Source organism: Pelecanus crispus, chromosome 2 (genome assembly GCF_030463565.1).
Source record: "Pelecanus crispus isolate bPelCri1 chromosome 2, bPelCri1.pri, whole genome shotgun sequence".
Classification (NCBI taxonomy): Eukaryota; Metazoa; Chordata; class Aves; order Pelecaniformes; family Pelecanidae; genus Pelecanus; species Pelecanus crispus.
Genome location: NC_134644.1, coordinates 12,165,726 through 12,180,226, shown reverse-complemented (window position 1 = coordinate 12,180,226; position 14,501 = coordinate 12,165,726). Strand labels below are relative to the sequence as shown.

The following is a 14,501-nucleotide window of genomic DNA, read 5'->3' as shown; positions in this document are numbered from 1 at the left end:
CAGATATAGTCTTCAAGTGGTATCTGAGTGGCAAAGATACCTTTTCCTAATTAGTCCCCACCTGCTTTTGTTTGAATTGCCTTAGGTGAAAGCCTTTTTGCTTTGTGGAATCTGTTTTGCAGTAGGTTTCAGCTCCAGTGCAGACAGCTGTATTGATAGCTTTGTTGTACCTGCTTACTTGTTATCATTAACTTCTGCTGAAGCCGGTATGAAAGGCTGAACAAATCAGAGAAATACTGAAAAAATTTGAGCTGAGATTTTTTGTTGTTCTTATCATTTTCTCTTTTAACAGTTGAGAAAAAAGTTAAGAAAAATACATTTACATTTCCCTTAACAAATGCTCTGATATTACCATTTTTAATAGACCAAACATGACTAATATCTCCTGCAAAATGCAGATCTGAGTGTTGTAAACACTATACATTAAATAATTAATGGAGACTAGTGGATAGGATTCTCCATCCTCCTATTGAAGCCAGGAATCCTACTATGCTATTGTGATCTGAAATTTGTTGATAGCTGATTACTGTGCTACAAGTACAATTGGCAATACTCAGTGTAAGTGGTAATCCTGGATTTGACCTATTTTAGGGTAGAAAGGTGCTTACGTTCATTTTGTAGTACTTGCTGTAATTGTAAAATCATTCATAATTCATAACTGGGTCTGCAGTTTAACAGCATATTTAGACTGATTTAGGCTTATTCCTAATGGTAAGCAAATAAATTGCCATTGAGTGAACAGGACCACTCATTTTTAAAGTTAAGCATGTTCTTAGGAGCCCTCTCCAAGTGGGCCTCTTTTCTGTTTTACAGTGTAATTCATGTTGCAGGTATTAGAGAGTCAAAAGAGTTTTGTGTTCCTGAAATGAATTATGGCTGAGGATGTACAAGCATTAAGTCTGTTCAGTAAGAGTCACCCATGGGTATCTGGCAGCAGAATTTGACCTTTCTTTTTAGATGAGCCTTGAAGGATGCTATATAGCCATGGTCTTCCACTTGCCATTGTATTAGATAACTTGCCTTTAGACTATTTGAGTTTAAGGAAGCGATGGTAGGAGAGTGTGGTTGTGTCAGAATGCAGCTCAAAGTAGCTCACGTGCCAGAAGGATAACGCTGTGCTAGTTAGGATAGGAGAAGCAGTAGAAATCTGTCCTGTGGAAGTCATGTAAGTGTCTGGTGTTCAAACATTTAGAGACGCTCTGTGTAGGGCTGTATTTTCACTTTTAGACATGCTACAGAAGGCATTCTCATTGGTATTGTGAGGCCTTAATTGACCTTAGATAAAAATGTGGTCAGCTGCCAGAGTCATTAATGTACAGTACCTTAAAATAGCTTCACTTCTAGCTTGCCTGTTTCTCTATACTGTGCTGAAAATGAGCATGAGGTACTGAAAAGAACCTCTGCTGTAATGTTTATGATTTAATTTCTCAGGTAACCTATACATAACACCTCAGGTTAGCTGCACTCCACACAGTGGAGTACCACACAGTACTGTTGATGTTGATTTATATGTTTTTTTAAGGTCATAAGTGATTTACAGAGCCATGGTTAGGGAAAATGTGCGTGGTAAACTGAGTGGGATTGAACTTGCTGGAACTCAGGTATTGAAAATTACACAGCCTAGTCTAGGAGTTTCCTGACAGTCCCTTTATGTTCGGTGAAGAGTAAAGAGCATCACCAGCAACCTATTTACTTCATTCCAAAAGAGCCATCTGAGAGACCATGCCTGAAATATTTTGCAGCATGATCTCTGTGTATAGAATTGAAGACCTGTATTTCTCTGTCTTACAGGTGTTTCCTATGACTAGTTCTGGTGGCCCTATCACTGAATATCCTTTCATAAGGACTGGACTACTAGGCTTTATAGGACCAGGTGGACTTGTCTTTGTTATTGGCAAAATGGATGGTTTGATGGTTGTCAGTGGAAGAAGACATAATGCTGATGACATTGTAGCAACAGCACTGGCTGTGGAACCAATGAAATTTGTCTACAGGGGAAGGTTTGATCCTTTCTTTTCTTATATTATGTAGAAATCCTTGTTTTGCTTAGACCAGGTGTAAGTGACTCAAAATGCTTTCAGAAGGCAGTGCCTAATCTGCATTGTGCTTTCTGAAAGTTGCTGATATCAGCAAAATAGCAATGATACGAAATTTCTTTGTGGTTTCCCTACATAGCTGCATTATATGGCTAGAACCAGGAGATAGCAGAGGGAAACCTAAGACAGTGTTGAGGCAGATACCAAGGTTCGAAACTGTGATTACTGAAATTTTCTGTTGAACAGTTGGTTAATTCTGAAGGTGTTGACTCAACAGAATCCTAGCTCTCTGAGTTGAACATTTCCAATGTGCCTAACACTGAAGTTCTTGAACACGGCAGCAGTTCCTTGTGTGACCTTCCTAAGGTGCTGAAACTGAGCAGGAGACATCTAAAACTTCTGAAGAGCCTAATGCAGTAACATGCGCTCACACATGATCACATGGCAGACCTCTCACAAAACGATGGTGCAATTACTTTCTTCTAAGAAGGGGCCAAACAAGGTGCTTATGCTGGCTGTTATACAACAGTTTAACAACCACCTTGGTGTGACCCAAATGTAGTGCTTTTCTTATCCCAAGAAGGTTCACTTCTCCAATCCTGCTGTGACATTATGCCTGTATTTACACGATTTTAGAACAAACCCCCCCTATTTCACCTCCAGAAGTTATCCAAAACTGTTCTTGTTGCTTTTTCCCTGTAAATAAAATACTAATTGATGCACCAGTTCTCTGGGTAATAAATAACAAAATCATAGTTATGGAGGGCTGACTTGGAAGACAGGTTTTTCCATCTGTCCTGGCACTAAATACTCTTCTCACCTTCTCTTCTACAGAATAGCAGTGTTTTCAGTGAGCGTGCTGCACGATGAAAGAATAGTTATTGTTGCTGAGCAAAGGCCAGATTCCACAGAGGAAGACAGTTTTCAATGGATGAGTAGAGTTCTCCAGGTAATGCTCTTTATGTACGTTTGGAAGCTATTTTTTCCTGCTTTATATTCTTTTTATTGATCTTTCAGACCCCCAAGGTAACTGACATTTGTCTCTGAATAATTGTAAGTCCGCCTTCAGTTGCACTTACACATAATGAGCACAAAATTAAGATTCTTCTGAGTGACAGTTCCTATTTGGGCCACATATATCCAAAGACTGAGTCTTTTCCTAATCAAAATGCTGTAAGAAAACAGGGATGAATTGAACTAAGTAATAGCAAGGAGAGAGTAGCATATGGTTCAGAAGGATATAGTCATTCATTACTTCAAAGGGGTAATGAATGAATGTATTATATACTCATACTGTCAAAAGCTACCAAAGTCTCTTACTAAACAGTTATTGGCACTGGTATGGAGTTGACCTCATCAGAAGTAGATATACGTATCTGAGCTAGATCTCCAGATATTTTTTTCAATGAATGGGAGAGAATTGTGTGTTTCTAGTGTACCATGGTGATAGCTAAAATAAACTGAACGAAACACAGCCTAAGAATGCCGATTTCTCCCCACTGAAACGAAGTGATTGATTAGCTCAGATGTAGGTATCTACAGTGAGGTTATCTGCATAAAGGACACTATTGCAACGAATCCCATTCCAGCTGTCTGGTGGATCATGCAAGGCACATACTGCTGTGTTGAAACCCACCTTGGTGGTGTTGTGGACACTCTGAACAGAAGACAGAGGTACTGAATACTAAAAAATTCTGATCTTCTCCTTACATATAGCAGTCCAAGATAAGGCAATATCATGACCAAAACTCAAAGTTTTTTCAACTTAAATGTCCACACACAAAAAATTAGATACTTTAGATAGCAGTCATCTTCCATCTCCTCCATCTCCATGGTTAAGCCAATTCTTACTCAAAAGCAATAGATTTAATGGCCATGTAGTCAAATAAAGTCCGTTGCTACCTTGCGAAACGGTCTCAGCTCTGTCTACAGCTGGTCACCTGTTACTTCCACTTCCCTTGCTTACCTTCCTTTCTGTCCTTCCTCAAGGACTCTTCTCAGGCAAATACATTGCAAGCATCTGTTTTGCTTTACCCAAGAGCCAAAGAAAAAGATCCCATACAATTCAGAGAAGATGTTTTTATTCATTATTGCTTTGTACTGAATAAGAAAGGGAATCTGTCTACCATATCCTTGAAGAGACTGAACAAATAAGCTTTCATCCATCGCAAGACAGGTTTGTCTGCTCTCTTGATTTAGAAGATAACTACATTTCATACAGCTAGAGGCATCTCATATTCACGGTAGATCTAAATTATTACCAAGAAAAGCTAGAACCTCTAGCTTATCCATGACACAGAAAGCCCTTGAAGCACCTAGTAGCACCTAGGGCAACCTATTTTAGAAGGAGAGGCTTTTGGATTGCCCATGCTTTGGTAATCTTTATCAAGTAACAAGCTCCTAAAGAAAAGGTTGAAATTCTGGACTTAACATTTCTCCAGTTTTGTCAGCTGAGCATTTTTGTAACTTTTACAGAAATCATGTCTTACATCATCATAGCCAGTAGAATTCAGTACTGAACACTGTGGGAGTCCAGTGTCAAGTTGGTCCTGCCAAAAGTCAGTCCTATTATTCTGAGTACAATCAAGTCACAGCAGTGTCTGGGAGTGGTAGGCCATATATCAAAGTACGCCTATCTGTGGCTGCTTTTATCACCCGTGTCTGAAGTCTGCAACTCTGGCATGTGTCACTACGTGAACAAGAAGTTTCTGGTTCCACTTCAGCTGAAAGCGGAAATGGAAGACAGAAGCCAGGAATATGCAGGATGCGTTGTGTCTCCTTCCCAATCAGATTTTTAATGACAAATGTCAGGAAGTGGTGGCCAGTTGCACCTGAGTCATCTGCTAGTGATGAGCAACGTAACGATACCACACTTGTATCATGACTCTCAATGACATCCATGATAACAAACTACCAAATTGCTACTCATTTCTGATGATATTTGTGAGACTTGTCTGACATCCTGCGTGTGCTGCCCTGTGCTAGCCCTGCCCTACACTGCCTGCTTCTGCTGTGCCTTGCTGTGTCTCTGCATCTCTTCCCTAGAGTTGAGCTGCATGGATTTGCAGGACTTGTTTCCAGTGGGTCGCACCTTGTTCTGGCTCTCCCTGGCCCTTCCTCCTCCTCATCAGAGGGCTGAAGGATGGTAGAGCTGCTGTACGTATGCGACTATGTTGGACTGCATCTATGGGTTGTAGCAGAGGCGTGGTTGGGAGGGAGTGGTCAGGCTGGGTAGAGAGTGTCTTGAGAGTAGTGGAGAAGTATAGTTGAAGTGACAGTGACAGTCGCTTCAGACAGTGACTGAAGAAGTGACAGTGTGAGTGAAGATCCCAGGTCACCCAGCAGTTCAGTCAGATGGATCCTAGATACTCATTCATCTCCCAGACTGCTGCAAACTGATCTGACCCTTGAGGCAGAGTTGGCGTTCCTGTGCCTGGCAGACTGGATGTTAGCTTTACCAGTGCCAGCGCACTGGCAGGACTTGACAGGACTAGGCAAAGCTAGGAGATCTACTGCAGAACTGGAGACTGTCCGCCTGGAGAATTTTGTCAGAATGGGATGTTTTCTTAGCTTGAACAACGTAGCAATCTGGACTCTGCAAATCCTGGTATCTCTAATCCATTTTCTCAGTGAAACAGAGGGATAAAGATTTCAGATACTCTGTTTACTTCTGGCTGGACAGAGTAATTTCAAAAACCAAGCCATCCCATCAAGCAGCATTAAAGGCCAGCAGATTTGAAATTGACTGGTACTCTTCTCTTACAAAATTTTACGGCTCAGTTTATTAGGACTGATCCTTGTCAAACATTCATTCCCTGCTTTAGTGCCAAATTCCAAAGTGTGAAAGGTGACAGTCTTGAATGATCCGTCGGGCATTTATCAGGCATTGTGCTGCAGAGGTAGCTATCAAAGGAGACAGTTCGGAACTCACTGGGGAATCATTATACTTTACACCCCTCATCCCGCCCCAGCTGAGTATTGCTTTCCACTGTCGTATGTTTGAATAAGAGTGGTTACTTGCCCCATAACAGTTTTCCTTCAAGCTGATGTCAGGTGAAGATCCCATGATTTATCACTGCTATTCAGAACTTACGAATAACATTGTGACTAGGAGGTTATGATGGTTTCTGCCAGAAACATGAGACATTGTGTGTTGGCTGTCATATGTATCTCGCTAGTGCTGATCTTTCAGGTAAGGTGTATGCAGACCAGCAGCGAGGTCTTCCAATACTACTGTGAGATCTACCACTACTAAAACAGCAATGTTTGTGAAATGAGTAACTACTTTATTATTCTTTCTTATGAAATTTTGCAATCAAATAAATAAAAAAATGAAGCAAACAGAAACCAAAAGCAAAGTATTACTTAGAGTCTCTGTAGAAGTACTCAGTAATTTATTGGTCTACACTTAAGTACATAACTGTAAATGATTATTTGATTCTCAGAATATAGATTGTATCTTCAAGGCAACAGATGTATGCATTCGCTTTTCTCACAGTGAAAAATTCAAATGCAAGTTAATTAAATTATATTTTTGAACATTTAACTCCTCATTAGAGATGCTGTCTGTAAGTTGTTTCTCAGTCTGCTTGCGTGTCTGAAGTTGTTTTTCTAACTCACTTGCTGTAATTTTTGTTACCAACGTAAGGAAAATAATAACCAGTTAAAATATGTATGGAATTAAAATCTAAGTGTATGGATATTCATGTTTAACTAAATAAATTACATAGCTACTGTATGTTACAGATTTTTCAACAGTGATGCAGTTTACTCCACTTGTTAGATAATGAACGTGGTTATTATAAGATTCAAAGATGCTTATTTTTCAGGTTTTCATTCAACAAATTTTTCTTCAAGTGGATAGTTTAATAGTTTTCCCTTATATTGTACCAATTCCCATTCCTGCCTGTGGATCTTTTACACAGTAATCAGGGAGTGAAACAGTTATTATCTTAGAAAAATAAAAAAATACTAGGCTACATACATCAGTAGGTATATGGTGATACACGTGCAACTTCTGAAATTTGTCTTTGCTCTGCAAGATGGACTGGATGTTAAGTTGATAAAAATCCTTTGAACTTTAATTCTGAGAAGTGCTACAGTTAAAATCAGTTTCACGTGAGTTCCCAGCCCACCTTAGTAATAAATCTCCAGGATACGTGCTACTAACATGTGCCTAAGGGATGCCTAGGTAGCATTTCTTAATAGATTTCTGTGTATTTATCAGCAGGTTTTTGTTTGCTTTTTTATCTTCTGGAATGAGTGTAGTAACATCAGTGTTACACTTCCGTCCACCTGTTCCCACTGAAAAGAACCTCCTTATCACTGACATTGCCGAAGTGTCTTTCCATTGCCTGTTAATTATTAGGGTTGTTTTATGCAGTAACTCAGAACAACATGTGCTTATTAGAATGATGAAAAAATAGCCTTTCATTAAAATCAACTTCCTGCTTTTTTTTAGGCTATTGACAGTATTCATCAAGTGGGAGTCTACTGCTTAGCTCTCGTACCAGCAAACACGCTTCCCAAGACGCCGTTAGGAGGAATACACCTGTCAGAAACCAAACAGCTCTTCTTGGAAGGATCACTGCATCCTTGTAATGTGCTGATGTGTCCCCACACATGTGTAACAAACCTGCCTAAACCAAGGCAAAAACAACCAGGTAAGATGAGTGAAGGCAAAGGGACCATGACGTAATGGTGTGTGTTCATGGTACTGCATGGAGCAAAATCAAGTAACTATTAATGCAGGTGAGAATCAGCTCTGTCAGCTGTTCCTGTGAAATATTCCAGGTGTGTTAAGGGCGTCATTGGTTTTGGCAGAAGCTAGAAGTAGCTTCACAAAGAGTATAAGGAAAATGCTCCAAAAACCTGAATTCAGTAGAGATGAAGACATTTTTATCACTCCATGAGGCACTGCTGAGACCACACCTGGAGTTCTTTGTAAATTCCTGGCAAGTTATGTTTAAAGAGGATGGACTGAGACTGAAACAGAGAAAGATAAAATCTTGGCTTATTTGAAGGCTGAGTTTGTAAAGTAGAAATAGAGAGGAAGAGGACTGTTGACACTAAATAACAGTGTTGGAGGAAGAGCAAATACTTAAAAACTGGTCATGAATAAATTAAACCCAAGAATGAGGATAAAGGTTTTTACCTGAGTAGGGAGGTTCTAGATTATTCTTACAGCGGGTATATTTGAGGGAAAATCCTAACTAGTTTTAAGATGGTTCTTCAGAAGTTCTGCCACACTTTATGAAGAATATTGGATGAAATGGTACAGCAAGGCACTGACTCAAACAACTGAGAAAGCCCTTGTAGCCTGCTGTAGTCCAGTCACTGGTTACTCATGCCCAATGAACGAGAACCTTTTTAGCAAATTTTTTACTTTGAATCCAATTGCAGATCCTAGTACTCAGATTCATTTCAAGGATTTCTGGATCTGTAGCCTCAGGTTTAAGACCTGAATTCATCTACATTAGACTAAGTATTGGTTACTTTCCACTTTGAAAACCAGCTTGGAAATATGAAGCATTTTTACCTGCTGGATCTTGAATATGGAGACTATCCATCATGAATTCAGTGCAAGTTTGCCAAAACCATCAGCTTGTTTCCTTATTTAAAACCCTTGGACAAATGTTTCAGAAATCAAAACTGTAATCTCAGTTTGCAGATACTGGGACTGCCAGAGGCTAACAGTGACTTCCAATAACTCAGCAAAAGTAATGAAGCCTTTAACTGCAGTGCTCACTTTGGTATTTCCTTGTTGCTGCTTTGCAAAGTAATCACTGAATTAGGGTCAGTGCAATGGAGAAACTTACAGATACATTATGTATACATTATATGTCACTATCATAAAAACAATGCCAGGAACTTGGAAACCAAACTGATAGCATCACATTCTCCCATTTTGGGTAGTTGTGACATACCCAGAGGTTATATTGCTTTCATCTTTTTAAAGCAGAGTAGTCTGTAGATGTTTATTGTACATTATCTGGTTACCTAGACATCTCATATTTTGACACATACTAGATACCATTACTGAGACGAAGCTTGGACATCATAGACCAGAGGTAAAGCCAGGTATCAATTGCAGTTAGTCAGTAATCCATGCTGGAGAAGCAGAAAACAAATGGTAACGTGAGCATAGGTGGTATTTGAGAGACAGGTATTTTCCCCTAATGGCAGCAACAAAACATCAGTGAAATCCACCTCATGGAGAAGTGTCAGCCTTGACATCTTCCTCTCTTCTAAAGTTAAATTATATTTCTTCAGTCTCTACCTTGTGCTAAAGGGCTTGCATATATTTTATCATATGCACCATCTGCCTTCCTAATCCTTGTCACTTCATGTCTATAGCATTACAGAATTGCTAATACAGATGCAACTTAGCCCAGGGAACAGAAGAGAGAAATAGGAACGTTGTCCCTGAAGCCTGGATACATCTCATCTGGTTTTGGGCACTTGAATGGACATGCCTATATTAGGAGCTGAATTTTCCAAAGATTCCCCATATCAAGGCAGACAGGATGTGTCTCTGGCTATAGAGAGCCCATGCTAAATGGGCTCCTCAGTTAAGTATGTTTAGAGAGGATAAATCCAGGCCTGCGTATCTTCCAGCTACTTCTGGTCCATCAGCCAAAGTTTGCATCAACAGAGATGTGCTTAAGGTTTGGCATTGTGGATAACAATGAGGAAAATATCATGTAACGAAAAAGAAATAAAAAGAATTTTCATGCACAAGTGAAGGATTTTTACTGCACTTAGCACATTTCTGATTTATTCTAGAAATTGGCCCTGCCTCTGTGATGGTGGGGAACTTGGTCTCTGGAAAAAGAATTGCACAGGCCAGTGGTAGAGACTTGGGGCAAATAGAAGATAATGACCAAGCCAGAAAGGTAAGCTAAACTTTTCTGATACGGCTTACATTTAGCTAGATAGGATCAGGACACTTAGCAGTACATAGATAGTATTATTATTATTGCAGAATTTGTTGATTGCTTTTTCTAATTCATGCTAAAATATTGCAGAACGCCCTTTACAGTTAAATATAAAGTAGACAGGAGGGGGGATCACTGCATTTCATCTGTATGGATTTTTTTTACAACTGTACATGGGACAACAGAACAAACATGGTGGAAAGTATTAATGGGGCTTCTAACCAGAAATCACCCTCTATTATATCTTTTTTACCAGTTCAAGTGGAGTCCAGGGAATTTTGTTTGCATATATGGTCCTGACCTTATTTGTTGTTATTTTGATCCTGTAAAATTAACTTGAAATTCGGCTCTTTTGGGGGCTTATGTGAGTAATTAAATTAGTAAGGTCTAAATGTGAGTAATTAAATTAGTAAGTTCTAAGCTGTATAATATTTATATATTTATAGTAAGAAAAAGAGAGGCAGCTAAAGAATTAAAATTGTGCTTAAATTCAGAGAGATCAGTAAGAACTTGTTTATTGCTTTGAAAGTATATGTAGTAATATCTCATAAGCCCAGCGGTGGTTTCACTTCAGAGAGGCCACTGCTACCATGCAAAAGCACCTTGTTATAAATATGTGTGGTGACAAGAGAATTAATTCATGTTTAGTGCTTCTGGGTATTAATGTAAAATGTAGCATGTAAATAAGAAAGACATAGCTAAACTAGCAAAAATAATTATCAGGTTTTTAAACCTGAAAAGTTATTTAGTGTCATGACTATCACTTTGCTTTATTTCAGTTCCTCTTCCTCTCAGAAGTGTTGCAGTGGAGAGCTCAGACCACTCCTGACCATGTGCTTTACACTCTACTCAACTGCAGGGTAAGAAGCTCAGACCGTTACTCTGACAGGCTGCGGCATGGAAAATGGCACACTGGTATTTCAGCTGCACCTGCTCATGCTATGGCTGAACGCGACCTTTCTGTTCCTTTTCCTATTAATACTCAGCTGTTATATTTAATGTTCACTGAGGCAGAGAGAAAAAGAGAATAGTCATTGCCAGTTGTCAAAATATAGGTTGCTCTGGTATCAGACAACATGCCTTACACATTTCTCATTTCTTTTTCCACCGCATATATGTTGTGGGTGAGCTGACACTGCAAATCTGTTTCAATACTGTTCATTCCTATACCGACGAGTAGTATTTAATACTGCTCGCCATCCTGATTTCCAATTTGAAAAGCACAGGCTTGGCAAAATCAAAGCATTTTGCCTAAATAAAAAACGATTGTTGGTTCTGAGACTGGACCATGTTGGGGAGGTGTAAGAATGGGGAAAGGAGGTGAAGAGAAGAAGATGTATGTCCAGAATCCAACGAGGTCTGCAGAGGATCACTAATAAATCTCTCTGCACAGCCTGCATGAGCTGCCAGCCTGGCACAGCATTTCATTGCTTATCAAAAATGAATTAATGCATGTCACATGGTACAGAACTTGGCTCTACTAAGAATGGGTGATTACAGATTACAAGATTACACTTCTTGACTGTAGACGACAAACCAATGATTCCCAAGACCACTGCAGAGAAAGTCTGGTTTCAAACCATCCCACCACAGTACATCTAGACACATCTGTCAAAACTGGGAAACATACGTAGTGTGTGAGGGGCTCCAGGAGCGGAGGCGCCTGGAATAGTGCTATTCCCCTGGGCCACCTGGAGTAGTTGGTGTTGTCTCAGCCCATGTGGTCCCTACACAACTCTGATGGGTTCTTAAACCTCCAGTAATTTGTGAACCTCTGTGAAATGACCGCTTACTGTATTTACAGGATATGATTCCCCAGCCCATATTACAGTGCTGGTACCAAAGTTCAGGTTGAGGCTACCAGTAAGTCATTAAATGACCTTTTTTAAGTTCAGATTAATAGCTAATATGTGAACATGTGCAACTTGACAGATAATAGTGAAGCAGTAATGTAGTTGTCTATGTCAAAGCAGAAAACTTGAGAGGCAATGCTGTTTATAGAGTCAATATTACACCATTACAATAGTGCATTGTTTGGTCCTGTAAGTTAGGAGCAAAGATGCTGTGAGAAAGAGACAGTGATATCCACACAGGCTGTTGCTTTTGATCTTTAAATAAAGCCAGACTTCCCATGCTGGCAGAAGGGTTCAAAGGGTGGGAGGGAAGGACACAATGTGGAAAACAAGGATTAACAAAATAGTTTATCGTTCCATAGAAGTGAAAAATAGTTGAATTTGAAATTCAGTTTCTCTGGTCCTTTAATACTCTCAGTGTGGAGTATCTTATCATATTAAATTTGTTTGAGAGACCTAATGCTTTATGGAGAGATTTAATGTTTTATGGAAAGGAGTGACAGGTTTGGTGGGTTTTAGCCTAGGCAAGTTTTATTGCCCATCTTGAATTTTAGTTCTGGTTTGTAACTTTTCCCTTTTTATCTTCCTTGCACGTTGTCTGTACACTTTGTTCTAAAACATCCAAACATCTTGCAGTGGATGACTAATAGAAGTCCACTGAGATTAGTGTTTTCGTGTAACCCAGGCTTGTTGAGAATTTGGAATATTTCAAAATTAGCACAGTGCATTGTTTTTAGTGTGTGTCATGAAGGATTGCAACACCTTTACATTGTAAGACACCTCATATAAAAGATCCGAAGGGAATAGTTGCTTGGTGCTTGCCAATGATTCTTGTCCAACAACAGGATTCTCTTTTCCTGCACTTCATATAAACACTGCCTTTCCGCTGGTTCACATGCAGCAAGTGCCAGAAGTCTTAAATGTAAACAAGTTTTGCACAAATTTACATGAATTGCAGCAATTCCGTTTCTGTGTCAGTGGGGCCTGTGCCTCTGATGTATGTGGAGATATGAAAGGTCCTTCTTCCTATGACTATGCAAACAAGCAATTTCTTGAAAGAAGGAATGAAGAGTTGAAGCACATTCCTACTGGCAGGTCTACAGTGACGAGGACACCCAGACCTCAGGTCACTTTGGCCATGTTTGGGGCTGGACAGATGGAAGCCATCTCTAGTCCAACATCCTTATAGTTGCATAAGTGTTTAGAGGAAGTTTTCTTAGTGAAATGATCTCTGCATTGTTCAGAAGACTGATTAAAATTGCCTGAAGTGCATTTCAGTAAGTGTGGTTGCTGAAGATTGTGAAGAGGAATGCTAAGCCCTGACTTTGCCCTTTTTATTTTCAGTTAGGTTTGTCCTTTGTTGGCAGTGTTTGAGTTTGTGTATAGTTTGTTACAAAGTTTGTAAATGCCAAGTGATGCCTGGTAACATGCCACTACTTCCAGTGCTAGACCTTTATCAAACTGCTCTCTCCTCTCTGAAGCTTGTGGTCAATAAATACTGCGGTGGTCTGTGGGATGGTGATGGTGGATAGAAACCAGCAATCAAGCCAAATGCTTATTATTTCTTGCCTTGTTAAAACAGAGTGTAAAGAATATTTATTTAAAACACAAGACCCTATTGCGTTCTCTCTTAGTAAGGACAGTGATACAATATTTTTGATTGCATTGCATTCCATTCCATTTTTGATACATTGTTCTTTTTAACTGTATGTATTTTCTTACCTTTTTTTTCCCCAGTTTCTTCAGCTTCTCTGTTTTTAAGTGAACTTAGTGCTTGTGATAGGTGCCAGGTATATCATAGCAGTACTGGAGACTGAAATCCTCTTTTTCCACAGAACGGGTACACAAGCAGAGAGGTGCAGCCCTCCCTGTACTGCCCTGTTGCTTTATCTCAGCCCAGACCTGTCGAGACCAGGTCTAGGCACAGGCAGTCTGTCCTGAACGTTCACTTTTAGATTTCCTCTTCTGAGGTGTCAACTGTGGTAGTGAATTTTGTGATACAGATGTATTCGTTTCTCTAAAAGTGTATTTGTGTGTGTGCATATATACACGCATACATATTTTTAGGCAACGCAAGAGCCACAACTCTCACCCAATTTAAAACACTGTAGCACTATTTGAATTGCCAAACTGTAGCATATTGTCACTTTCCCTTTTTTTTATGCTGACCAGGGTTACTCAAATTCAACAAATGCTGTTCTTTTCTATTTCATTTATATGCATGTGCTTCGCTTTTGTTGCAGACTAATTCTTTTCCCCATCACAAAGTATTGTTTTCTCCTGTGTCTTTTATCTCTTGTATTTTAAAGTATTTCTGTTGTGCCATTTGGCTTCCTTCCAGTGTGCAGACAACAAAGTGCAATTTCCAGTATTGCTCTCCACAGATTCTGCAGATTGCTGCAGAGACCATAAAGGCACTTTCCTAGCTGTAGCAGGAAAGCTGCCTGTATAGCAAGGGAAGGAATACAAGTTACAAGGGCAGGATACTAGCATGGTGCTGTACTCCTTTGGTTAGAGAGGAAAAACTGTTGAGGGCAGGAGGTACAGAGAGGGGAACGAAGAACATTCCTCTGCCTGAGAAACATCTTTTTTCTTTCCAGCTACAGTTTGGCATAAGGCTGAAGGTTTCCATGTTTAAGTTGACTGCATGACATATTGTGGCTGCACCTCATCCA

The 14,501-nt window shown here is 39.7% G+C and overlaps 1 protein-coding gene across 2 annotated transcripts in view; it reads left to right on the top strand.

Moving 5' to 3' along the window:
• DIP2C (disco interacting protein 2 homolog C) overlaps positions 1–14,501 on the top strand; it is a 328,337-nt gene that overhangs the window by 255,849 nt on the left and 57,987 nt on the right. For both annotated transcript variants that reach the window (XM_075728269.1, XM_075728268.1), the window contains 5 exons: positions 1,792–2,000; positions 2,871–2,985; positions 7,498–7,699; positions 9,822–9,931; positions 10,753–10,833. In XM_075728269.1, coding sequence (XP_075584384.1) covers positions 1,792–2,000; positions 2,871–2,985; positions 7,498–7,699; positions 9,822–9,931; positions 10,753–10,833 — 717 coding nt within the window. The remainder of the gene's footprint in view (positions 1–1,791; positions 2,001–2,870; positions 2,986–7,497; positions 7,700–9,821; positions 9,932–10,752; positions 10,834–14,501) is intronic.